Source organism: Macaca fascicularis, chromosome 7, assembly GCF_037993035.2.
Source record: "Macaca fascicularis isolate 582-1 chromosome 7, T2T-MFA8v1.1".
NCBI classification, from domain to species: Eukaryota; Metazoa; Chordata; class Mammalia; order Primates; family Cercopithecidae; genus Macaca; species Macaca fascicularis.
The window spans coordinates 102816517-102841164 of NC_088381.1; the positions used below are offsets into that span (position 1 = coordinate 102816517).

Sequence of the window (24648 nt, forward strand, 5' to 3'; positions counted from 1 at the left end):
TTTATTTAGCAGTTTTGTAAAAGGCTAGCATTTCCATCTTGTCTGTTTTGATTCACTTTCTTTGAAATCTTCAGTTTTTTGGAGATTTTTGTAAGCCACTCCTTAGATCATATTAAAATACTTTTCTTCCTGGCTATATTGTTTTAAGATATTTCTTTGTTCCATTTGTCTCCCACAGATTGTATCTTAATGGTTTACTAATTGAAAAAGATGACTATGGTTCACAAGTATACTTTATATTTTGTATTAACAATGGGCAAGTACTGAATTTGGTGTTAGAAGGCATTGTTTAGAGTCCCACTGTAGCTATTTAGTAGCTGCACGATGTAAATTTGGGCAACTCAACTTCAGATCCCTTAGTGTGTAAAATAGGAAAATAGCATTTACCATAGAAAATAGTTTTAAGTATCAAATGAACTTTCTAACTTGGAGGTTAGAAAACTAATTCTTACGTAGAATTTGATCTCAACACTAAGCTAATGGAATTAAATAATTTTGAGACCATCTTAGAGATCATTTAGTTCAGCCTCTTATTTAACAGAAACAGAAAGTCAGTTTCATGTGATTATTTATTTGGAAGAACCAGGATTAGAACCTTTTTTTTCCTAATTCCTCATACAGGGCTTTTTCTAATACTTCTTATTAAATAATGAATCATAACTTAAATCATTTTTGGTCTTGTATTTCAGAATAAATAAAACAACTTTCCAAACAGTTTTCCCTGTTGGGTAGCCCTTATGTTCTTTGTGTTTATAGTAGAAAGGAAAGGAAACCGGGGGAGGAGTTCTTGGTGGGAAGTAGAGTAACAGCTGTTGCTTAAATTGGCAGCTTCTCTATTCTTGATACTGTGCTGCTAGCTAATTAACAAGGAGAAAGCCCTCTAGTGAAAGATCAGTTCCAGTTTTATCAGACTCCTTTAATGAGGGATAGAGAAAACTGATAAGCCTCTCCTTGTAGGGCATACAAAGTGAGGTGAAGGAGAGAGTTCATTCAACAAATAATTGAGGGCCTATGTTTTTGCAGACATTTTTGCTGGCACCAGAGATACAGTGGTGAACAAAATAGACTAAAATTCCTACCCTCATAGAGCTTACATTCTAGTGTGTGAGCACTTTATATACATGAGTGGCTAAAGCCTCATCTTTTCTTAAGACTTTTAATTTTATGACCTTTTAACTACAGTGCCTTGCAATTCAACAAACATATGATGATAATAAGTTATTAATAGAGGCTAGCCTCCTTTCCAGCTGTATTCTGCTGCTCTAAGTAAAAGTGACAAGACTGGCTAACTTTCTTCTGTCACATTTACTTCCACAGTTGTCCAGTTTTTAAGAAAAGCAAATATTAAGCCGGGCATGGTGGCTCACACCTGTAATCCTAGCACTCTGGGAGGCTGAAGTGGGTGGATCACCTGAGGTCAGGAGTTTGAGACCAACCTGGCCGACATAGTGAAACTCTGTCTCTACTAAAAGTATAAAAAATTAGCTGGGCGTGATGGCAGGTGCCTGTAATCCCAGCTACTAGGGAGGCTGAGGCAGGAGATTCGCTTGAATCCGGGAGGTGGAGGTTGCAGTGAGCCGAGATCATGCCATTGCACTCCAGCCTGTGCAACAATAGCGAAACTCCGTTTCAAAAAAAAAGAAAAAAAGAAAAGCAAATATTGTGACTATATACCACTACGTAATAACAACAGGAGCTCTTCAGTAACTTAGAAAACATCAAAGGCAACATCTATTTGTAGAAACTTTTTTTGGCTTGAATATTGTCTTTATTATTATTACTTTGTATGTGTGGTTTTTTTTGTTTTTTTGTTTTTGTTTTTGTTTGTTTTTTGTTTTGAGACAAAGTCTTACTCTGTCGCCCAGGCTGGAGTGCAGTGACACTATCTTGGTTCACTGCAGCCTCAGCCTCCTGAGTAACTGGGATTACAGACACATGCCACCATGCCCAGCTAATTTTTGTATTTTTAGTAGAGATGGAGTTTCGCCATGTTGGCCAGGCTGGTCTTGAACTCCTGACCTCAAGTGATCTGCCCACCTCGGCCTCCCAAAGTGTTGGGATTACAGGCGTGAGCCACCATGCCCGGCCTATACTTACTTTTACATAGGAATAAAATTGTGGTAATTAATACTTGGGTGTGTAAAACTAAATGGGGTTTCTTATTTTGACAAAATGACTTACATTTAATAAAGTTTTCTCTTCAGAACTAACTGAAAAACCCAGTATTGTGGTATTATTTTATTAAGCTATGGTTATATAATTGATCAACCATTGTTTTTATGGAACTTAATACATTGGGTACTTTAAATTTCATTTATTTCTTTATTTTCAGGTATTGAATGCTATGCTAAAAGAAGTCTGTACCGCTTTGTTGGAAGCAGATGTTAATATTAAACTAGTGAAGCAACTGAGAGAAAATGTTAAGTAAGTTAAATAAATCAGGTAAAAAACAGGCACAGTTAAGTTTAGTTTACAGGAAAGAAGTGCTAATTAGAAGTGTTTGCTATATCAGGAATCATTTCTGCTCTGCAGCACTGGAAAAGTGCTGTGTGAGAGCTCATATGTTCAGCGAGAGCATGTGTAATATGTTTCCATAATGATAGTTCAAAGAATAAACTACATGTGGTTTTCATTTAATTACATTTTTTTTTCTATTTTACTAGTCTTTTATTTGGATGGATTTAATTAAATACTGTGTAGTATTTTAATATATAAAGCCTTTTAACAATTCAGGTTTTTCATAGAAAAGTACTGCCATTTTATTCTTTTTAGGCTTAAGATGATATTAACCGTTATTGGAGAGCTGTATTCTCTTTCGTTCTCCTTTTGGTTTCTCTGTTTCATATTTGAATGAGAAATTAATGTATGTGGTCTCAGTTGTCATTTTCATTGGGAGAGGCACTGAGTTGGCAAGACACACAGAACAATACAGGTAGCTGAGTTAACTGCTTGAATCTTATCCCTTATCATGCTTTAGATATTTCTTCTTGTATTGTTAGACTGAGATTAGTTGTGGGACTACCAGCATTTAAGCATTTAGAAATAGAGAAAGTAGCCGGGTGTGGTGGCTCATGCCTGTAATCCCAGCACTTTGGGAGGCTGAGGCGGGAGGAACATGAGGTCAGGAGATGGAGACCAGCCTGGCCAACATGGTGAAACCCCGTCTCTACTAAAAATACAAAAAATTAGCCGGGCATGGTGGCATACGCCTGTAAACCCAGCTACTCAGGAGGCTGAGGCAGGAAAATTGCTTGAGCTTGGGAGACAGGTTGCAGTGAGCCGAGATCATGCCACTGCACTCCAGCCTGGCCGACAGAGCGAGACTCTGTCTCAAAAAAAAAAAAAAAAAAAAAAAAAAGAAGAAATAGAGAAAGTAGTCCTGATTTCTGTTGTAAAGATATGTAAAATATATAAGCTGCAAGCAAAGTAAATAAAACTAGTTCTTTGTGGTGATATTAGGACAAATTTATACTTTCAGGTGTAATCCTTGAAAACCAAAGTCTTGTGTCTAATACTTCATGGCTAAAGCTCTTTATGATATAGACTTACGAATCTGTAGTAATTACATGCATGTTAATTGGAAGACTATTAATATGAATGAATGAATAGTCGTACATTCTTTGGAGCAGAAGCTTTTGTTTCTTAGAGTTTCTTAACTGATTTTCTCCTCCCCATCCCAATCACCAACCACCATCATAAAGGTCTGCTATTGATCTTGAAGAGATGGCATCTGGTCTTAACAAAAGAAAAATGATTCAGCATGCTGTATTTAAAGAACTTGTGAAGGTAAAAGTATATGAAGATTGTGCTGTGATTCTATACTCGGTGGATAAAAATACATTAGCACTACACATATTTCAGAATATTTTTAACATGTCTTTATGGAATATTCATCTGTATTAACATATTAATGAAAGGATTATTAAGTTTTCTGAGGAACTTTTTTTTTTTTTTTTCCTTTGAGAAGGAGTTTCACTCTCGTTGCCCAGGCTGGAGTGCAATGACGTGATCTTGGTTCACCGCAACCTCCGCCTCCCGAGTTCAAGTGATTCTCCTGCCTCAGCCTCCCGAGTAGTTGGGATTACAGGCATGCACCACCACACCTGGCTAATTTTGTATTTTTGGTAGAGACAGGGTTTCTCTATGTTGGTCAGCCTGGTGTTGAACTCCCGACCTCAGGTGATCTGCTCGCCTTGGCCTCCCAGAGTACTGGGATTACAGGTATAAGCCACTGCACCTGGTCAGGACCTATTTTTATTGTAGACTTTACTGAATATACATAATTCCGAGTGCAGATATGATGGCTAGTACTATTCCTGCAAAAAATGCCAAAACCAAGATGCGATGAGTGAAATTTCACTACAGATTGGTTGATGAAAGGGCCTAAGTTTGGCCGGGCGAGGTGGCTCAAGCCTGTAATCCCAGCACTTTGGGAGGCCGAGACGGGCAGATCACGAGGTCAGGAGATCGAGACCATCCTGGCTAACACAGTGAAACCCCGTCTCTACTAACAATATAAAAACTTAGCCGGGCGAGGTGGCAGGCGCCTGTAGTCCCAGCTACTCGGGAGGCTGAGGCAGGAGAATGGCGTGAACCCGGGAGGCGGAGCTTGCAGTGAGCTGAGATCCGGCCACTGCACTCCAGCCTGGGTGACAGAGCGAGACTCCGTCTCAAAAAAAAAAAAAAAAAAAAAAAAAAAAAGGCCTAAGTTTTTCTTCTTTCACTATCGTGATTTGCTTAGTGATGGTCCTGCTTTTATATGGCAAAGTCACACATAGCAAATATTCTTTTCTACACTGTTCATTTTGTAAGGAATTCCCTTTGCAAAGACCAAGTATCCCAATTCTTGCCTAGATTATGAGCAATTTTAAATTAGTGAAAGTTTTATTTTCAAGTAGTAAATATAGCTGGTTGCCCCTGCCTCATCTTATTGCTGATCATGCAAATTATGGTGAAAATCTTAGAGCTTAAAATATATATATATTGGCTCAGTTGTGGAAGAAAAAAAGAAAGGAGCTGTTAAAAAAATTATTTTAGTCCAGGCACAGTGGCTCATGCCTGTAATCACAGTGCTTTGAGAGGCGGAGGTGGGAGGATTCCTTGAGACCAGGAGTTTGAGACCAACCTGGGCAATGCAGTGAGAACCAGTCTCTACAAAAAAAAAAAAAAAAAAAAAAATTGGTAAAAATAACTGGTGCAGGCTGGGTGCAGTGGCTCACATCTGTAATCCCAGCACTTTGGGAGGCTGAGGTGAGTGAATCACCCAAGGTCAGGAGTTCGAGACCAGCCTGACCAACATGGTGCAATCCCATCTCTACTAAAAATACAAAAATTAGCTGGGCATGGTGGTGCACATCTGTAGTCCCAGCTACTGAGGAGGCTGAGACAGGAGGATTGGTTGAGCCCCAGAGTTCAGGGGTGCAGTGAGCCATGATTGTGCCACTGCACTCCAGACTTGGGGAGAGGGTGAGACCCTGTCTTAAAAAAAAAACAAAAAAAATTTTTTTAGAGCAATAGATGGCTACTAGTTCTACAATCATTTTTCCCCCCACATTGTATGAATATTTTCTTTCTTTTTTTTTTTTGAGTCTCCCTCTGTCACTGAGGCTGAAGTGCAATGGCATGATCTCTGCTCACTTCAACCTCTGCCTGCCGGGTTCAAGCAGTTCTCCTGTCTCAGCCTCCCGAGTAGCTGGGACTATATAGGTGCATACCACCACACCCAACTAATTTTTGTATTTTTAGTACAAACAAGTTTTCACATCTTGGCCAGTCTACCCTCGAACATCTGACCTCAAGTGATCCACCTGCCTCAGCCTCCCAAAGTGCTGGGATTACAGGCGTGAGCCACCATGCCCGGCCTGAATATATTTACTGTTTTGGTACCAACCGCACTGATAGGATTTTGAAAAAGTTGTGTATCTCAGACAAGTATGTAATTTTCATTTACTCCACTAGACTAATTAATTAAAAAAAGAAAAAAAAGAAATTCAGACCTAAAAGAGGTCAGAATTTATCCTGTTCGTACTTACCAGTTTGCAGTTGAGAAAACTGAGCTAGTTAGTGGCAGACCCAGGTATGATCTCCAAACTCCTTGTGTAAGACTCTTCATTTCCTGATTGCTTTTCACTTAGTGTCTGAGGTCAGCACAGTGTGAGTGGAATTTTTTCTTTTTCTTTTTCTTTTTTTTGAGATGGAGTCTTGCTCTGTTGCCAGGCTGAAGTGCAGTGGCACGATCTTGGCTCACTGCAACCTCTGCCTCCTGGGTTCAAGCAATTCTCCTGCCTCAGTCTCCCAAGTAGCTGGGATTACAGTCGTGCGCCACCTTGCCCAGCTAATTTTTTTTTTTTGTATTTTTAGTAGAGACGGGGTTTCACCATTTTGGCCAGGATGGTCTCGATCTCCTGACCTAGTGATCCACCCACCTTGTCCTCCCAAAGTGCTGGGATTACAAGCATAAGCCACCGTACCTGGCCTTTTTTTTTTTTTTTTTTTTAAAAGAGATAGTCTGACTCTGTTACCCAGGCTGGAGTGCAGTGGTGCAATCATGGCTCACTGTAGCCTCAACCTCTTGGGCTCAAACAATCCTCCTGCCTCAGCGCCCCCCAAGTAGCTGGACTACAGATACATGCCACCATGCCCAGCTAGTTTTTGCATTTTTTTGTAGAGACAAGGTTTTGCCATGTTGCCCTAGCTGGTCTTGATCTTCTGAACTCAAGTGATCCACCTGCCTTGTCTTCCCAAAGTGTTAGGATTGCAGGTGTCAGCCACTGTGCCTGGCTGGAAATTTTTATTGTTAGGGGCTCATAACCATAGGCAATTCTGGAGCATCAGGTGCTTTATTAAGAAGCATTTATTGAGTACCTACTTTATTTCAGGAAGTATGCCAAATGCTGCTGACAGCAGAGATAAATAAAACTGGTCCTTATACACAGATGCTTATGGTCTAGAGCAATGGTGTACAAAACAAGGTCAAAATTATTTCCATAATACTAAGACACTATTTGACTTTTGTACTGTGTTGACATTTGCACTGAAAACAATGGTAGGTAAAACTCCCTAGTATGAATCAAGGCAGTGGCACCATACGATACTAGTAGTTTCTGAACTCTTTTTTTTTTTTAAAGACAGAGTCCCTGTCATTCAAGGTAGAGTACAGTGGCATGATCAGAGCTCACTGTGGCCTCAAATTCATGGGCTCAAGCGGTCTTCTCTCCTCAGCTTCCAGAGAAGCTAGGACCAACGGCATGCACCACTGTTGTTTTTTTGTTTGTTTGTTTGTTTGTTTTGAGACAGGGTCCTACTCTGTTGCCCAGGCTGGAGTGCAGTGGTGTGATCATGGCTTGCTGCAGCCTCATCCTCGCTGGGCTCAGGTGATCCCTACACCTGAGCCTCCCTAGTAGCTGGGACTACTACTCTTTGAGCCCAGGAGTTTGAGACCAGCCTGAGCAACATGATGAAACCCCATCACTACAAAAAATACAAAAATTAGCTGGGAACGGTGGCTTACACCTGTAAACTCAGTTACTCGGGAGGTTAAGTTGAATCTGGGAGGTGGAGGTTACAGTGAGCTGAGATCACGCCACTGCACTCCAGCCTGGGCAACAGAGCGAGACCTGTCTTAAAAAAAAAAAGCCACCAGGCACAGTGGTGCATGCCTGTAATACCAGCACTTTGGGAGGCCGAGGCGGGTGGATCACCTGACGTCAGGAGTTTGAGACCAGCCTGACCAACATGGTGAAACCCCGTCTTGACTAAATAAAAAAAGTTAGCCGTGTGTAGTGGCACATGCCTGTAATCCCAGCTACTTGGGAGGCTGAGGCAGGAGAATGGCTTGAACCTGGGAGGCAGAGGTTGCAGTGAGCTGAGATCACGCCATTGCGCTCCAGCCTAGGCCACAAGAGCGAAACTCCATCTAAAATAAAAATAAAAAGGACTTGTGTCTATCATCTGTCTCCGTCATGAGTTTGACAGTATCACACTACTTACTTTTCTGATGAGAGTCACTATTGATATTAATGAATGAAGTTTTTTGATTATGTATAGTGAAATATGTCAGTGAAGAGAGATCTGCCTAGCTCAGTGAACCAATGTTTTGTGAATAACTAGCACATGATATTACAAGATCATGTACCAGTATAAGATTCATTTAAAATGCAAGATGGAATCACAGATTTTAATGTAACAGAGTATAAAAGTTTATATGGTTTTAGATTCTATATTACAGCTAACCTTTATAAACTACCATGATTATAAAGAAGCTCTGAGACCAAGAAGTTGAAAACAGCTGTTCTCAAGAGTGGGAGAAAGAGAAGACAAATTTATTAAATTATTTAGTAAAACATATGTTCCAAATAATGGGTCCATAGAGAGCTGGGAGATTTTGCCATGACATATAGAAAATGGAGGTGAATGTGGAGCAGCATCAGTGTACTGAAAGGATCTATGAGGAAGGGAAGTGGATTTATGTTTAAGACAGATTTTGCCTGTTTCAGAAGTTTGCCTAAGGGGAGGTTGATGCTTAGGAAAGGTATGAGAAAATGTATTTTTCTCTCTTCTCTATCTCATGGCTTTCCTTGAAATTCAGGTATAATATGGATTATGTAATTTTTATGGTTGGCTTGGTAGACTTTCTCTCAAAGGTTTAGACTTTGTGGACCACGTGATTTCTGTTGCAACTACTCAGCTCTGCTGTTGTGGCACAAAAGGAGCAAATGGGTCAGGCACAGTGGCTTATACCTGTAATCTCAGCACTTCGGGAGGCCAAGGCTGGAGGATTGCTTGAGGCCAAGAGTTCAAAAGCAGTCTGGGCAACATAGCAATACTCCGTCTCTACAAACAAATACTAAAATTAGTCAGATATCATGGCACACGCCTGTAGTTCCAGCTACTCACGAGGCTGAGATGGTAGGATCGCTTGGGCCCAAGAGTTCGAGACTGCAGTGAGCCATGATTGTACCACTGCACTCTAGCCTGGGTTACAGAATGAGACCGTGTCTCCAAAAAAAAAAAAAAAAAAACAAAGTAGTAAATGAATGGGCATGGCTGTATTAGATTGAAATTTTTTTCAATGTAATAACTAGAAATGTAATAACTTTATAGCCTGTTGCCCAGGCCAGAGTACAGTGGCCTGATAATAGCTCATTGCAGTCTCAAACTCCTGGGCTCAAGCCATCTTCCTGCCTCAGCCTCCTGATTAGCTGGGACCACAGGTGCATGCCATCACACCTGGCCAATTCTTTAAATTAGTAGGGACAAGATTTTTTTTTTTTTTTTTTTGAGACGGAGTCTCTCTCTGTCACCCAGGCTGGAGTGCAGTGGCGCGATCTCGGCTCACTGCAAGCTCCGCCTCCCGAGTTTACGCCATTCTCCTGCCTCAGCCTCCCGAGTAGCTGGGACTACAGGCGCCTGCCACCTCGCCTGGCTAGTTTTTTGTGTTTTTTTTTTTTAGTAGAGACGGGGTTTCACCGTGTTAGCCAGGATGGTCTCGATCTCCTGACCTCGTGATCCGCCCATCTCGGCCTCCCAAAGTGCTGGGATTACAGGCTTGAGCCACCGCGCCCGGCCGGGACAAGATCTTACTATGCTGCCCAAGCTGGTCTCAAACTCCTGGTCTCAAGCAATCCTCCTCCTTTGGCCCCTAGAAAGGGCCGGGATTATAGGCATGAGCCACCACACCCAGCCTCCATTGAAACTTTATTTGCACATAGTTTACCAACCCCTGATCTGGGACATTAACTATTATGGATTTATTATTATATCATACATTTCAAGTTCCAAACGACTGACTCCCACGTGAATTACTTTTTAAATGTTCCATGCTTTTTTTTTTTTTTTTTGAGATGGAGTCTTGCTCTGTTGCCCAGGCTGGAGTGCAGTGGTGCAATCTCAGCTCACTTCAAGCTCCGCCTCCTAGGTTCACGCCATTCTCCTGCCTCAGCCTCCTGAGTAGCTGGGACTACAGGTGCCCACCACCACACCCAGCTAATTTTTTGTATTTTTAGTAGAGACGGGGTTTCACCGTGTTAGCCAGGATAGTCTTGATTCTCCTGACCTCATGATTCGCCCACTTCGGCCTCCCAAAGTGCTGGGATTACAGGCATGAGCCACCATGCCCAGCCCTAAATGTCCCATGCTTTTTTAATTTGGAGACTGTCCCTATATGAACCTCAGTTTTCCGCTGACTGTCATTTTAAAGTTGGTGATTGTTTTTTACTAGCCCTCTAAATGTAGTAACTTTGCAGTAAATATTTGGCATTGGAGAATTTACAGTTTGACCTTGAAAATATTTCACATATAATCTGTAATTTTGTTAAGTAAATATTTGTCAAATTGAATATGAACGTTAGCACTCTTGAGTATGGCATCCGCTAGCCACATGTGGTTATTGAGCATTTGTAATGTGGCTAGTCCAAACTGAGATGTGTTTTACATATAAAATACACACCAGATTTTCAGACTTTGTATGGGAAAATAAATGTAAAAATCTCATTAAATTTTTAATATAGATTACATATGAAAATGATAATTTTTTAGATGTATTGAGATAGATATTAAATTTAGTATCACCTGTTTTTACTTTTTAAATGTCAGTACTGGAAATTTTAAAGTTCATGTGTAGCCTTCACATACATTTTTGTATTACATTTCTGTAGTGCTGATGTAGATTCCTCCTGTGGCTTAAACTTGTTTTTTACATTTTATTTTATACTCCAGCTTGTTCTAAAAAATGTTGTGAGATCTTTACTCTGAATTGATTTGGAGTATATACTTGATTATGACTTGTTAAATTCATGTTCTTAAATTTTACTCTGTTTATACAAAGGAGAATAGTTATATTAGAATAGCGTATGGTAGCTTTTTTATGAAAATGCCCTTATTTATATAATTTAAAAGTTGTGGCAGCACGGTGTCTCACGCCTGAAATCCCAGGACTCTGAGGCTGAGACAGAAGGATTGCTTGAACCCAGAGGTTGGAGACCAGCCTGGGCAACATGGCAAGACCCTCTCTTTACAAAAAAAATGTTTTAATTAACTAGATGTGGTGGCGTGTACCTGTAGTCCCAGTTACTTGGGAGGCTGAAAGTGGGAGCATCATTTGAGCCCAGGAGATCGAGGCTGCAGTGAGCTCCGATTATGCCACTGCACTCCAGCCTGGGTGACAGAGTGCGACCCTATCTCAAAAAAGGAAAAAAATGTTGTGGGGAAGGGGTTTTGAATTTAAATGTATGTTAACCTGATTTTATTTTTAATTTATTTTTGGTATTTAGCTTGTAGACCCTGGAGTTAAGGCATGGACACCCACTAAAGGAAAACAAAATGTGATTATGTTTGTTGGATTGCAAGGGAGTGGTAAAACAACAACATGTTCAAAGGTAAATTGAACTTAATTTAAAAAGAAGCCATATGGAAGATAGGTTTGTATAAATCAAGTTTTGTACTTAATGTAAAAATATATTATAAAGCCTGGCTTTATAATATTGAAATGTATATTTTATTAATTATAATTAATTAGAATATATTAATATATAATATGTTATATATATTTTATTAAAATATATTTGTGATATATTAAAATATACTATAATATATTAAAATATCTTATAAAGCCAGGCTTTATAATATTGTTGCTTTATAATTTTGTGTTACTTGATGTATGTTTTTAAATAATTTTTTGTAGGATAAGAGAAGAGATCCTCATACTTTATTTCTTTTTTGTAAGAAGGTAGACATCTATAACTATGCTATTTTATTAAAAAAAGACCATTCCTATCCTTTCAGGAAGTGAGTGTATTATTTTTGGAGAAGAGAACATGGAGTTTACTTTATCCTCTATAGCTCAGGACTCCTTTTTCATGTTCCTACCCAGCATGCTATAGATCTTCATTTTGCATATCCTTATACAATGTTTTTTTAGATAGAGTCTTACTTCGTTGCCCAAGCTAGAGTGCAGTGGCATGCGAACATAACTCACTGTAGCCTTGACCTCTTTATGCTAATTTTTAATTCGGTTTACCACTCCTTTTTCCCGAATTGGGTGTCTCAACAATATTATGGGATTTTTCCACAAGCTTCATATATGTTATAGTTTGAGGGGGAAAAAGAGAAAAGGATGATTTTTAGATCGTTTTGTTGTTGTTTGTTTTTAATTAACGTTAATAGTAATTAACATTTTTTACTATGATCATTTGCTACTTGATCATTTTATATTTGAATGCTGCTGCATGACAATTAGAATGTAAAACTTTGTAGGAAATTTGCCATATTCAAAAATCTTTAATAATCAGGAGAATTATACAGTTTTATTTTACTCCTAAGGTAAATAATAAGGAAAAACAGAAGAAATTATATGTATAATTTGTTATACTTTATGATATTATATTTTTAAATCTTTTCTCACCCAGTTAGCGTATTATTACCAGAGGAAAGGTTGGAAGACCTGTTTAATATGTGCAGACACATTCAGAGCAGGTAATGTCTTGAAATTTGAAAATTGTTTTCTATAATTTTTATTTTCAAGTTTGAGGATTCATGAACTCTTTATCTTCTAGGGGCTTTTGACCAACTAAAACAGAATGCTACCAAAGCAAGAATTCCATTTTATGGAAGGTAGGTTACTGTTTTTTATTTTAACACTCATATGTCTCTTCTTGTCTGTCAGCTTTTTTTTTTTTTTTTTTTTTTTTTGAGACAGAGTCTCTCCCTCTGTTACCCAGGTTGGAGTGCAATGGTGCGATCTTGGCTCACCGCAGCCTCCACCTCCTGGGTTCAAGCAACTCTCCTGTCTCAGCTTCCTGAGTAACTGGGATTACAGGAGCCCACCACCACGCCCGGCTAAGTTTTTGCATTTTTAGTAAAGACAGGGTTTCGCCATGTTGGCCAGGCTGGTCACTCCTGACCTCAGGTGATCTGCCTGCCTTGGCCTCCCAAAGTGCTGGGATTACAGGCATGAGCCACCACGCCTAACCATGCCCTGCTAATTTTTTTTTAAACTTTTTGTAAAGACCCTGTCTTTACAAAAGATCCTGTGTTGCCCAGGCTAGTCCTGAGCTCCTGGACTCAAATGATCCTTCCACCTCAGCCTCCCAAAGGGCTGGGATTACAGGCTTGAGCCACTGTACGCAGCCACACACATATTCTTATTAAGTATATTTCTACATGAGTTTTTGGTGGTGGTTCTTAATTTAGGGGAAAAACTTTTTTTTGTAACATTATATGTCTTTATTTGATAGTAGCGATCTGCATATAAAAAGTTGCCACTAATCAGAAGAATGCAAATTAAAATATCTAATTTCTTGATTTTTCAAGTTGACAAAGATTGTATTAGGGATTGTGAAAATGTAGTGAAATAGGGATGACATTAAACTGTTATGGAGGAGGTTTGCCTCATAAAAATGAAAAGCCTTAAATGGTCATACCATTTGTTCCAAATTCAACTTATAAGAGTGCTCAAAGAAGAAACATTTACCAATTATATTGGCTGTATTTTTAATATCAAGAAATTGGAAAAACTGCCATGCACAGTGGCTCATATATATAATCCCAGCACTTTGGGAGGCTGAGATGGGAGGATCACTTGAGCCCAGAAGTTGGACACCAGCCTGAGCAACATAACAAGACCTCATCTCTAGAAAAAATAAATTTAAAAAATTTTTAGGCCGGGCACGGTGGGGTTATGTTTGTAACCCCAGCAGTTTGGGAGGCTGAGGCAGGTGGATTATAAAGTCAGGAGTTCGAGACCAGCCTGGCCAACACAGTGAAACCCTGTCTCTACTAAAAATACAGAAATTAGCTGGGTGTGTTGGTGGGTGCTTGTAATCCCAGCTATTTGGGAGGCTGAGGCAGAAGAATTGCTTGAAACTGGGAGGCAGAGGTTGCAGTGAGCCGAGATCATGCCACTGCACTTCAGCCTGGGTGACAGAGCTAGACACCGTTTCAACAACAAAAAAAAATTTTTTAGGCCAGTCGCGGTGGCTCACACCTGTAATCCTCGCACTTTGGGAGGCTTAGATGGGTGGATCACCTGAGGTCGGGAGTTCAAGACTAGCCTGACCAACATGGAGAAAACCCATTTCTACTAAAAATACAAGATTAGCTGGATGTGGTGGCGCATGCCTGTAATCCCAGCTACTCAGGAGGCTGAGGCCGGAGAATCGCTTGAACCTGGGAAGCAGAGGTTGTGGTTAGCTGAGATCGCACCATTGCACTCCACCCTGGGCAACGAGCGAAACTCCACCTCAAAATAAATAAATAAACACATTTAAAAAAGAAATTGGAGGCCAGGTGTGATGGCTCATGCATGTGATCCCAGCATTTTGGGAGGCCAAGGCAGGCAGATCATGAGGTCAGAAGTTTGAGAACAGCCTGACCAACATGGTAAAACCCCGTCTTTACTGAAAATACAAAAATTAGCTGGCCTGGTGGCAGGCACCTGTAATCCTAGCTACTTGAGAGGCTGAGGCAGGAGAATCGCTTGAACCCAAGAGGCAGAAGTGGCAGTGAGCCGAGATCTCGCCACTGCACTCCAGCCTGGGCGACAGAGTGAAACTTTGTCTCAAAAAAAAAAGAAAAAGGAAAGAAATGGGAAAAACGTCAAATGTCTAATAGGAGGGCATTATTTAATAAGCAATATAGCCATCTGATAGAATGCTGTATAACCTCAAAGTTATGTTTTACAGAAATATTTTTTCTTTTTTCCCCCTGTGTTATTTTTAAAGAGACATGGTCTTGCTCTGTTGCCCAAGTTGGAGTGCAGTTGCTTGATCATAAGCTCACTGCAGCCTCAAACTCATGGACTCAAGTCGTCCTCCTGCTTCAGTCTCCCAAGTGGCTGGGACTACAGGTGCATTCCACTATGCCAACTAGATTTTTTTTTTTTTTTTTGTAGAGTGGAATCTCACTGTATTGCTCAGGCTTGTTACAAGAATATCTGCTGGTTTCATAAAATGCTTCCAAATGGATATTAAATGGAAAAACGTGTGAAACACTGTGAACATGAATTCAATTATTAAATAAAATATAAAAAATAAATTTGAAGGAGACACAGTTCATTCAGAAAAGACGTGCGATAGAATCATACTGGGTTTTGGAATTGGAAAATTGGATAATGCTTCATGCTTTTTTAGAAGTAGATTTTGTATTTAATACTTTATAGATTTTCTTCTTCTAAATTGAAATTGGGGTCATTTTGGCTTTTTCAAAATAGATTAAAGGTAAACTAACAATTTCTGAATTAGTAATATTTGGAAGTTTTGCCGTTTTGTTAAATCATTTGTCCATGTTATATAGCTATACAGAAATGGATCCTGTTATCATTGCTTCTGAAGGAGTAGAGAAATTTAAAAATGAAAATTTTGAAATTATTATTGTTGATACAAGTGGCCGCCATAAACAAGAAGACTCTTTATTTGAAGAAATGCTTCAAGTTGCTAATGCTATAGTAAGTAGCTTTCAATGTAAAAACACTAGGACTTTGGTTAATTTAATTATAAAACCGGATTGAATATATGACCAATATAATTTGTTTTGGGCACCTATATCTGTGTGGTAGTGACTTAATTTCATCATTTTTGCTCTCCGTTAAATATAAACTTCTTAAATTTGAAAAAATAATTTCCTTTCTTACTTAATCATCCTATTAGTATGCATAAGAAAACGTTTAAAAATTAGTAATTAGGCTGGGTGCAGTGGCTCACATCTATAATCCCAGCACTTTGGGAGGCTGAGTCGGATGGATCACAAGGCCAGGAGTTCGAGATCAGCCTGGCCAACATGGTGAAACCCTATCTCTATTAAAAATACAAAAATTATCTGGGCGTGGTGGCGGGTGCCTGTAATCCCAGCTACCTGGGAGCTAAGATAGGAGAATCGCTTGAACCTGGGAGGCAGAGGTTGCAGTGAGCTGAGATCATGCCATTGCACTCCAACCTGGGCAACAAGAACAAAACTCCATCTCAAAAAAAAAAAAAATTAGTAATTAGCCTTTCATGTCTGATGAATTTCCTTTTTAAAAATTCAGTTGGAATACTTAGGTGAATTTTGAGAATTTTCCAAAATGAAGCATTAAAAAAGTATTATCATTTTTTGTCTCTTTAAAAGTGTGATGGAAATAATTTGGGGGAGGAGAAGCAGTTTATAGATATCTGCAGCATATATTATTTAGGAACTCATGTCTTGGCATTGGAGTATTAGCAGTAATTCTTTGGTTTGTGGTTAATGCTAGTAAGTTTCTTTTTATTTATGTTGTTATTTTGACCAAGTTGAGCAGATCTAAGGGAAATAGCCTCAAGTGTGTTTTATCCATTTTGTTTTCAGTATACACTCTTCTGCTTTGATTTGCCTTTGCACTTTTTTTGCCTAGAATGCCATTCTTTCAGATCTTTGCATAACTTTTTCCTTTTTATTCAGGTCTCAGCTCAAACATTAGGTCCAGAGAGGCCTTCCCTGACTGCCCTACTAGAAGATGCCTCCCATACTTCAAAACTGATACTCTGTATCCCATTTTAGTTGTTATACATCTGAAATGTTTATCTATTTATTATCTATGTCCTCTGACTAGAATGCAAGTTTCTTAGGACAAATATTTTCTCATTTACCTTTTTGTTCTCAGGACCTAGATGGTACCCAATAATACATAGTACTTCAACAAATATTTATGGATTGAATAATTATTTATATTGTAAATATTGTGGGGCTTTTTGTTTGTTTGTTTGTTTTTCTTGAGATGGAGTTTCACTCTTGTCGCCCAGGCTGGAGTGCAGTGGCATGATCTCAATTGACTGCAACCTCTGCCTCCCGGGTTTAAGTGATTCTCCTGCCTGAGCCTCTCATGTAGCTGGGATTACAGGGGCTTGCCACCACGCCTGGCTAATTTTTGTATGCTAATTTTTGTATTTTTAGTAGAGACAGGGTTTTCACCACGTTGGCCAGGCTGGTCTTGAACTCCACCTCTGGTGATCCACCCGGCTCAGCCTCCCAAAGCGCTGAGCTTACAGACATGAGCCACTGCGCCTGGCTCTAAATATTGTTTTGTAGCTTCTAATGATGACATTTGCTTAGGATCAATAAAAACCTTTTCTAAAGTATCTTTTCTATTTAAACTTTCTAGCAACCTGATAACATTGTTTACGTGATGGATGCCTCCATTGGGCAGGCTTGTGAAGCCCAGGCTAAGGCTTTTAAAGATAAAGTAGATGTAGCCTCAGTAATAGTGACAAAACTTGATGGCCATGCAAAAGGAGGTGGTGCGCTCAGTGCGTAAGTATCATTGATACTGTTGTCCTCTGTCTTGGGATTGTATGGGGAAGAGTATGTGTTTATAGCTTTCATATTGATCATTTAAAATATGTTTCAATAGTGAGCCTAATATGGTTTGTAAAGGAAGTTTAAATAGAAATAATTTTGGAGCCTGTCTGATATAGTTCTATTACAACTTGCGAAATGAAACTTGAGTTTTGTACCTTTGTCTAATTAGCTTTGGAGGCGGATTCACTTCAAATATCAGATCTGCTGGAAATTTGTGGGGCTCTTTTGAGGTTATTTTATATTTTCTTTTTTTTTCCAGAGTTGCTGCCACAAAAAGTCCGATTATTTTCATTGGTACAGGGGAACATATAGATGACTTTGAACCTTTCAAAACACAACCTTTTATTAGCAAACTTCTTGGTATGTACAGTGGTGGTGATGTAGACAAATCTCCAAGAAATACAATGTATCTTTAGGACAAAATAGGATTTTAATTCTGTCCTCACTAATTTAAGAACATCAGTTCCTTCTATGACTTACTTTCCTTACCTGTAAAATAGAGATAATGCTTATCTGCTTTCTGTGGTGAAAGTGGTAAAATGAGGTGTCTAGTAGAAAGTTCTTTGGAAAAGTTTTAGAGCACAATACAAAAACAAGTGGTTTTAATAATAGTAGATGTAAGGGCAATAATACTTTGGCAATGTCTCAAGGTGGTATAGTTAGAGAGCATGGAATTTGGAGTTAAACCCTGGGCTACAGTCCCTGCTTTGTGACTTGTTTGTTGCTACTTAACTTTTTTTATTTTTTTGAGTTGGAGTTTCGCTCTTGTCACCCATGCTGGAGTGCAATGGCGGGATCTCAGTTCACTGCAACTTCTACCTTCCGGGTTCAAGCGATTTTTCTGCCTCAGCCTCCCAAGTGGCTGGGATTACAGGCGTGCACCACCAGGTCCAGCTAATTTTTTTTATTTTTAGTAGAGACGGGGTTTCACCATGTTGGCCACGCTAGTCTCGAACTCCTGACCTCAGGTGACCCACCCACCTCGGCCTCCCAAACTGCTGGGATTACAGGCATGAGCCACCGTGCCTGGCCATGCCACTTAACTTTCTTAGCTTCGGTTTTCTCATTTGTGTAGTGTAGTAAGAATACCTATCATAATAACCTCACAAGGTTATTATGTATGTGAGTGTGTTTTGTATAATGTAAAGCAGGGTATAGTATTAGTTGTTAATTTTTCTTTTTTGCATCTTATAGGTATGGGCGACATTGAAGGACTGATAGATAAAGTCAACGAGTTGAAGTTGGATGACAATGAAGCACTTATAGAGAAGTTGAAACATGGTATATGAGTGACAAAAAAGCACTTCATCTCAGATGTCTTCCATTGACTTTTTTTAATAAAGTTACTATTAAGTTGTTTGAAATATAATATTTATTAGAGTCAGATCTTCTACTGCTTATTATTTTACATGATTTATATGCAAATCATTTAAAATCTAGGTGCCTGAGCAGTTACAGAATTCAGTGTTTTTGTTTTCTTTATTGTAATAAAATTAAGATTAAAATCAAGGCTTTCACTAGATTCCTTGAAATGTATGTTTGTTTGTTTGTTTTTTAAGATGGAGTCTCACTCTGTTATCCAGGCTGGAGTGCAGGGGTGCAATCTTGGCTCGCTGCCAACTCTGCCTCCTGGGTTCAAGTGATTCTCCTGCCTCAGCCTCCTGAGGAGCTGGGATTACAGGCACGTACCACCAGGCCTGGCTAATTTTTGTATTTTTAGTAGAGATGAGGTTTCGCCATGTTGGCCAGGCTGGTCTTGAACTGCTGACCTGAGGTGATCTGCCCACCTCGGCCTCCCAAAGTGCTGGTTTTACAGGTGTGAGCCACTGTGCTTGGCTGGTTCCTTGAAGTTAAACAGGTTAAAAGTAAGTTAGAACACAAGGATGAAATTAAATATACCACATTTTCTTTACCCCACATGAAAGACCCCTCCTGTAGGGAAGGATGTTACTCGATTAGGAGCTCAGGTTCTTAAATAATAACATACCAGTGTTTGTATCTCTGATCTATTATTCAGCTGTATAACTTTTTGAAATTACTTAGCCTCAATTTTGTCATCTGTAAAAAGTACATAATACTAACTACTTCATATGGTTGTGAAGACTGCATTCGCCGATGCATGTACAATGTCTGGCACATCATAAACACTCCGTGTATATTATTCTCTACCATTCCAGTTGTTCTAAAAATAATCTTTAATTACCATAGCAACTATTCGCCTCTTTGCTGCTTCTCACTCATCTTACCAGATAATTGTGCCTTTACCTTTCTCTTAAATGCTGGTGTTTCTCAGGGATCATTCTAAGTCATCTTTCTCAGGCGCTTCAGACTCATGTATCTGTGTTTACTAGACCATTCTTGGATGTTTCACAGACATCTCAAATTCAGCACATCCTTATTCCCATCCCAACCTCTCACCTCGTCGTCTCATCAATGAATATTAACATCATTTATATTGTTGCCAGAGTCAGAAACTTGGGTGTCATTATTATTTCTTCCTCACTCTGCCCACTCCTTTCTCCATCAGTTAACTAGTCCTAGTGTTCCTACCTCCTAAATATCTCCATTCCATCCCCTTCTCTGTAGCCGCTCTACAACTATGCTAGTTCATCTCTTTCCTAGATCTTCTTATTGTAAGTCTTTCAACAGATCTTCCAGCTTCCTGTACTCTTCCCCGTTGATGTATTTTTTCATACTACAGCCCAAAATAATCTTTCAAAACTGCAAATCTGATCCCATTACTGCTCTTCTTAAAATTCTTTAATGGCTTTCTATTGCCCTTATAAAGTTTTTAACTGATTTTATGATCTAGCTCACATCTTCCATGTTGTGTTTTAGCACTGTTGTTCTTAGTATTCTGTGTGTCAGCTATGCTTGACTTGTTTTAGTTTCTCAAATGTACATTCCTGTCTCACATCTGGGCTGTTGCCTTTGCTTGTCCCTCTATCTCTCTTCTTACCTCTGCCATCATCTCTGACCAAGATGGCTAACTGCTACTTATACTTCAGATTTCTCCTTAAATGTCCTTCTTCAGGGACATTTCACCTGAACCCTAGACTGAGTTGGAACCTTCTGACAGATGTTTCTATTGCTTCCTACAATTTTTTTATTATTCACCACAATTATTTGATGTCCGTTTTTCCTGCTGGATGGTGAAGGTAGAGGTCATAGCTGTGTTATTCATCTTTTATGTTCACAGTACCTAGCACAGTGTCTGGCACATAGTAGGCCTTCAGTAACTATTGAATGAATGAATTTATACTTCGTTGCCTGTTTCTTTGCACCTTTTTTCCTTTTCTTTTCTTTATTTTGGCACAGAGTTTCACTCTTGTCGCCCAGACTGGAGTGCATTGGCACAATCTCAGCTCACTGCAACCTCCACCTCCCAGTTTGAAGCAATTCTGCCTCAGCCTCCCCAGTAGCTGGGACTACAGGCGTGCACCACCACGCCTGGCTAATTTTGATATTTTTAGTAGAGATGGGGTTTCACCATGTTGGCCAGGCTGATCTCGAACTCCTGGCCTCAGGTGATCCGCCCGCCTCGGCCTTCCAAAATGCTGGGATTACAGGCATGAGCCACCATGCCTGGCCACTCCTTCCTTTTTCTATCTTGAATAATCCTACCACTGTTTCTGCTAGCACTACGAAGCTGGGTGTATATTCCTATTCTGTTTCCTTTCTTACTCCTGACTCTCCTGAAGTCTTTTGTTTCTGTTCCTAATATTCTACTCATTCTGAGATCTCCAAGGGTCTCCTAATTTCCACATGTAGTGACCTTTCTTGTTTTCCTTGGTTCCGAATATTTAAGTGTTTTCTGCCTTTTCTGTTTTCATACTCTAAGTTCGATGTCTCTAGATTTCTTATATTATCCTAGCTTTAATTATCACTTCTGTATAAATGGCCAAATATGTATTTCAACCTTAATCCTCTCTTCCACTGTTTAATTCTGTGTTTCTAGTTGCTTGCTGTAACGTTTCTTTTAAGATACTGTACTGTCACTTCAAATTCAGAATGCCTGAATCAAATACCTTTTCTCTTTTTATCTTTAGGACATAAATAGAAAATACTTTCTCTTTTGGCTTGTTCCATCCCTGTTTTTAAAGCTTAGATTAATATACATACAATGAAATGCTCAAATCCTAAGGATATCTTTCTTTTTTTAACAAATGCACAGTAACCAATACCCAATCAAGAAACAGAACATTTCCATTACTCTAAAAGGTTTGCTTATGCCCTTTCCCAGTAATACTTCATATTATAGAAGTCCTGGTCTATGCATGGTGGCTCATACTATAATCCCAGTGCTTTAGGAGGCCAAGGTGGGAGGATCATTTGAGACCAGGAGTTTGAGACCAGCCTGGGCAACATAGTGAGACCCATATCTCTTAGAAAAATCCAGTGGCATGCATCTATAGTCCTAACTACTCTGGAGACTGAGGCGGGGGGGTCACTTGAGCTCAGGAGTTTGAGGCTACCAGTGAGTTATGACTGTACCACTGCAATCCAGTTTCGGTGATAGAGCACAACCCTCTTAAAAAAGTAAAGAAATTCTGAATATATCCTTTTTTTTCCAATCTCTTTTCTCTAAGCATATTTTGATATTCGTTCATGTAGTCATACTTATCTATAGTTTGTTCTTTTTATTACTGAATAGTATTTTTTCCACAGGTATCCATTTTCCTGTTCATAGATCCCTAAGCTATTTAAGAAACTCCAAACAATCTTCTAAAGTGTTTTGCTATTCTGTCACCAACAATATATGGCAGTTCTTTATGGTCCACATCCTCTTTAACTTTTGATATTGTCAACCTTTAAAATTTTACTCATCCTAGTAGGGATAGTTTATGTGCCTTGTTTTCAGGTTTCTTGTGTGTTTGTATATGTGTTTTCTCAGATAGAATGTTAGCTTCTCTAGGATAGGACCTGTCTATGTGTCTATATATTCTCCCTAGCATTCATCCTGTCATCTTGCACATGGTAACTGCTTGGTGAATATTTATTGATTGTATATTTTATAAGTATGCTTCAAGATGAATTCATGATTAAGGATGAAATTAGTTTTGTTGAATGGAAATGTACATACTGTAATATATCCAAATTATATTGTATTTCAGGTCAGTTTACGTTGCGAGACATGTATGAGCAATTTCAAAATATCATGAAAATGGGCCCCTTCAGTCAGATCTTGGTTAGTTATCCTTAAAAGTTTATACCTTCTTTTGTTTTTATTAAATTTTCTAAGAATAGATACACTTGCTTTAATTATTTTTACATTTGGGTAAAAATAGGTATCTTAAGACTTAGTGTCAATATTAAACCTAATAGTTAAATGTGGACATTTTGAACTATTAATCTTAAGCTATTATTGACTTTATGTTTAAATCTGTTTTAGGGGATGATCCCTGGTTTTGGAACAGATTTTATGAGCAAAGGAAATGAACAGGAGTCAATGGCAAGGCTAAAGAAATTAATGACAATAATGGATAGTATGAATGATCAAGGTAAGATGGCAGATTATTTTCCTCAGGGGACAATATTCTGAATATCAGTAAGATGAGAGAGTTTCACTGTGTTCTTGTGGACAAGATGGGGAGAAATTTTGACTGAAAGATTATTTTTAGGTAGATTTGTAATAGCTTGAAAGCTCTTACTCAAAGGGTTATGATCATTGGATTGCCTTCATCAGTGAGAGAAATGTCTACTACAATACTTCTCCAAATGAGATACAAGGAAAGAACACTAGTTCTTCATGATGTTGATAGAGATAACTTAAAAGGAGAACTCTGTAGTCAAATTTGGTGGAATACTAGTTTTTAAAGAGTTAAATTTGGCCGGGTGAGGTGGCTCACGCCTGTAATCCTAGTACTTTGGCAGGCCAAGGTGGGAGGATTACTTGAGGCCAGGAGTTTAAGACCAGCCTGGCCAACATAGCAAGACCCTGCTTCTATGAAAAAAAAAATTTACTAAAAGTCTCTTCATAGCTTTAATATTGCTAACATACATTGGGAAACTAAGAAATGGATAGCTTAAGCAATGCTTAGAAAAGTCTTTCAGTCTGAAACATAAGGTTTCAGTTTTCTCAGTATACTGCTGTGTTCCCCTGACCCTATAAAGGCATACCTCAGAGATATTGTGGGTTTGGTTCTAGACCACTGCAGTAAAGGAAATATCATGCAGTAAAGTGAGTCATACAGATTTTTTTGGTTTTCCAGTGTATATAAAAGTTATGTTTACACATACATATACTGTAGTCTATTAAGTGTGCAAGAGCATTGTGTCTAAAAAACAATGTATATACCTTAATTTAAAATAGTTTATTGTTGGCTGGGTGCAGTGGCTTACGATGCCTGTGATCCCAGTACTTTGGGAGGCTGAGGCAGGTGGATCACCTGAGGTCAGGAGTTTGATACCAGCCTGGCTAACATGGTAAAACCCCGTTTCTACTAAAAATACAAAAAAATTAGCCAGATGTGGTGGCACATGCCTGTAATCCCAGCTACTTGGGAGGCTGAGGCAGGAGAATCGCTTGAACCTGGGGGCAGAGGGTTGCAGTGAGCTGAGATCGTGCCACTGCACTCCAGCCTGGGTGACAGAGACTCTGTCTCAAAAGAAAAAATAAAAAGTTTATTGCTAAAAATGCTAATGATCATCTAAGCCTTCAGTGCATTCTAATCTTTGCTGATGGAGGATCTTAGCTTGATGTTGATGACTGCAAACTGATTACAGTGATAGTTGCCAAAGGTCAAGGTGGCTGTGGCAGTTTCTTAAAACACAAGAATGAAATTTGCCCGATTGATTGACTCTTCTTTTCACAAAAGATTTCTCTGTAGTATTCAATGCTGTTCGATAGCATTTTACCCACAGTAGAACTTCTTCCAAAGTTGGAGTCGGTTCTGTCAAACCCTGCTGCTGCTGCTTTATCAACTAAGTTTACGTAATATTCTAACAATTTGAACAAATTTTCATATCTGTGCTTTATCTACTATCTAATTTGTTGTTATTTTTTGTAGTCTCTTTTTCCTGAGCTCCAGGTTTTCATAGTAACCCAAATAAGATTGTCCTTTTCTTTTAAGGTTGTCTTTTTCCTCATCATCTTTAACACTGCAAAAATGTTTGCACGTAGAATTCACAATTGTGGCATATCTGAAGTATCCATTCTGTGCCAGGCACTGTCCTGATCACTTTAAATATGTTAATTCATTTTATCATTATAACAACTCCTATAGCATATTCAGTTATTATCTGCCTTTTTCAAATTAGGAAACTGGTACAGGGAAGTTGAGTAATTTGCCCAGTATAGAACCTTTCCTGACTTCCTTCCTTCTTTGAATGAAGGCCCCTTCC

The 24648-nt window shown here is 39.0% G+C and overlaps 1 protein-coding gene across 7 annotated transcripts in view; it reads left to right on the plus strand.

Moving 5' to 3' along the window:
* Positions 1–24648, plus strand: part of SRP54 (signal recognition particle subunit SRP54) — a 98558-nt gene that overhangs the window by 12922 nt on the left and 60988 nt on the right. For all 7 annotated transcript variants that reach the window (XM_045397526.2, XM_015453253.3, XM_065547494.2 and 4 more), the window contains 11 exons: positions 2333–2424; positions 3702–3786; positions 11271–11375; positions 12405–12471; positions 12552–12609; positions 15289–15439; positions 17108–17256; positions 17564–17664; positions 18499–18585; positions 22419–22492; positions 22697–22805. In XM_045397526.2, coding sequence (XP_045253461.1) covers positions 2333–2424; positions 3702–3786; positions 11271–11375; positions 12405–12471; positions 12552–12609; positions 15289–15439; positions 17108–17256; positions 17564–17664; positions 18499–18585; positions 22419–22492; positions 22697–22805 — 1078 coding nt within the window. The remainder of the gene's footprint in view (positions 1–2332; positions 2425–3701; positions 3787–11270; positions 11376–12404; positions 12472–12551; positions 12610–15288; positions 15440–17107; positions 17257–17563; positions 17665–18498; positions 18586–22418; positions 22493–22696; positions 22806–24648) is intronic.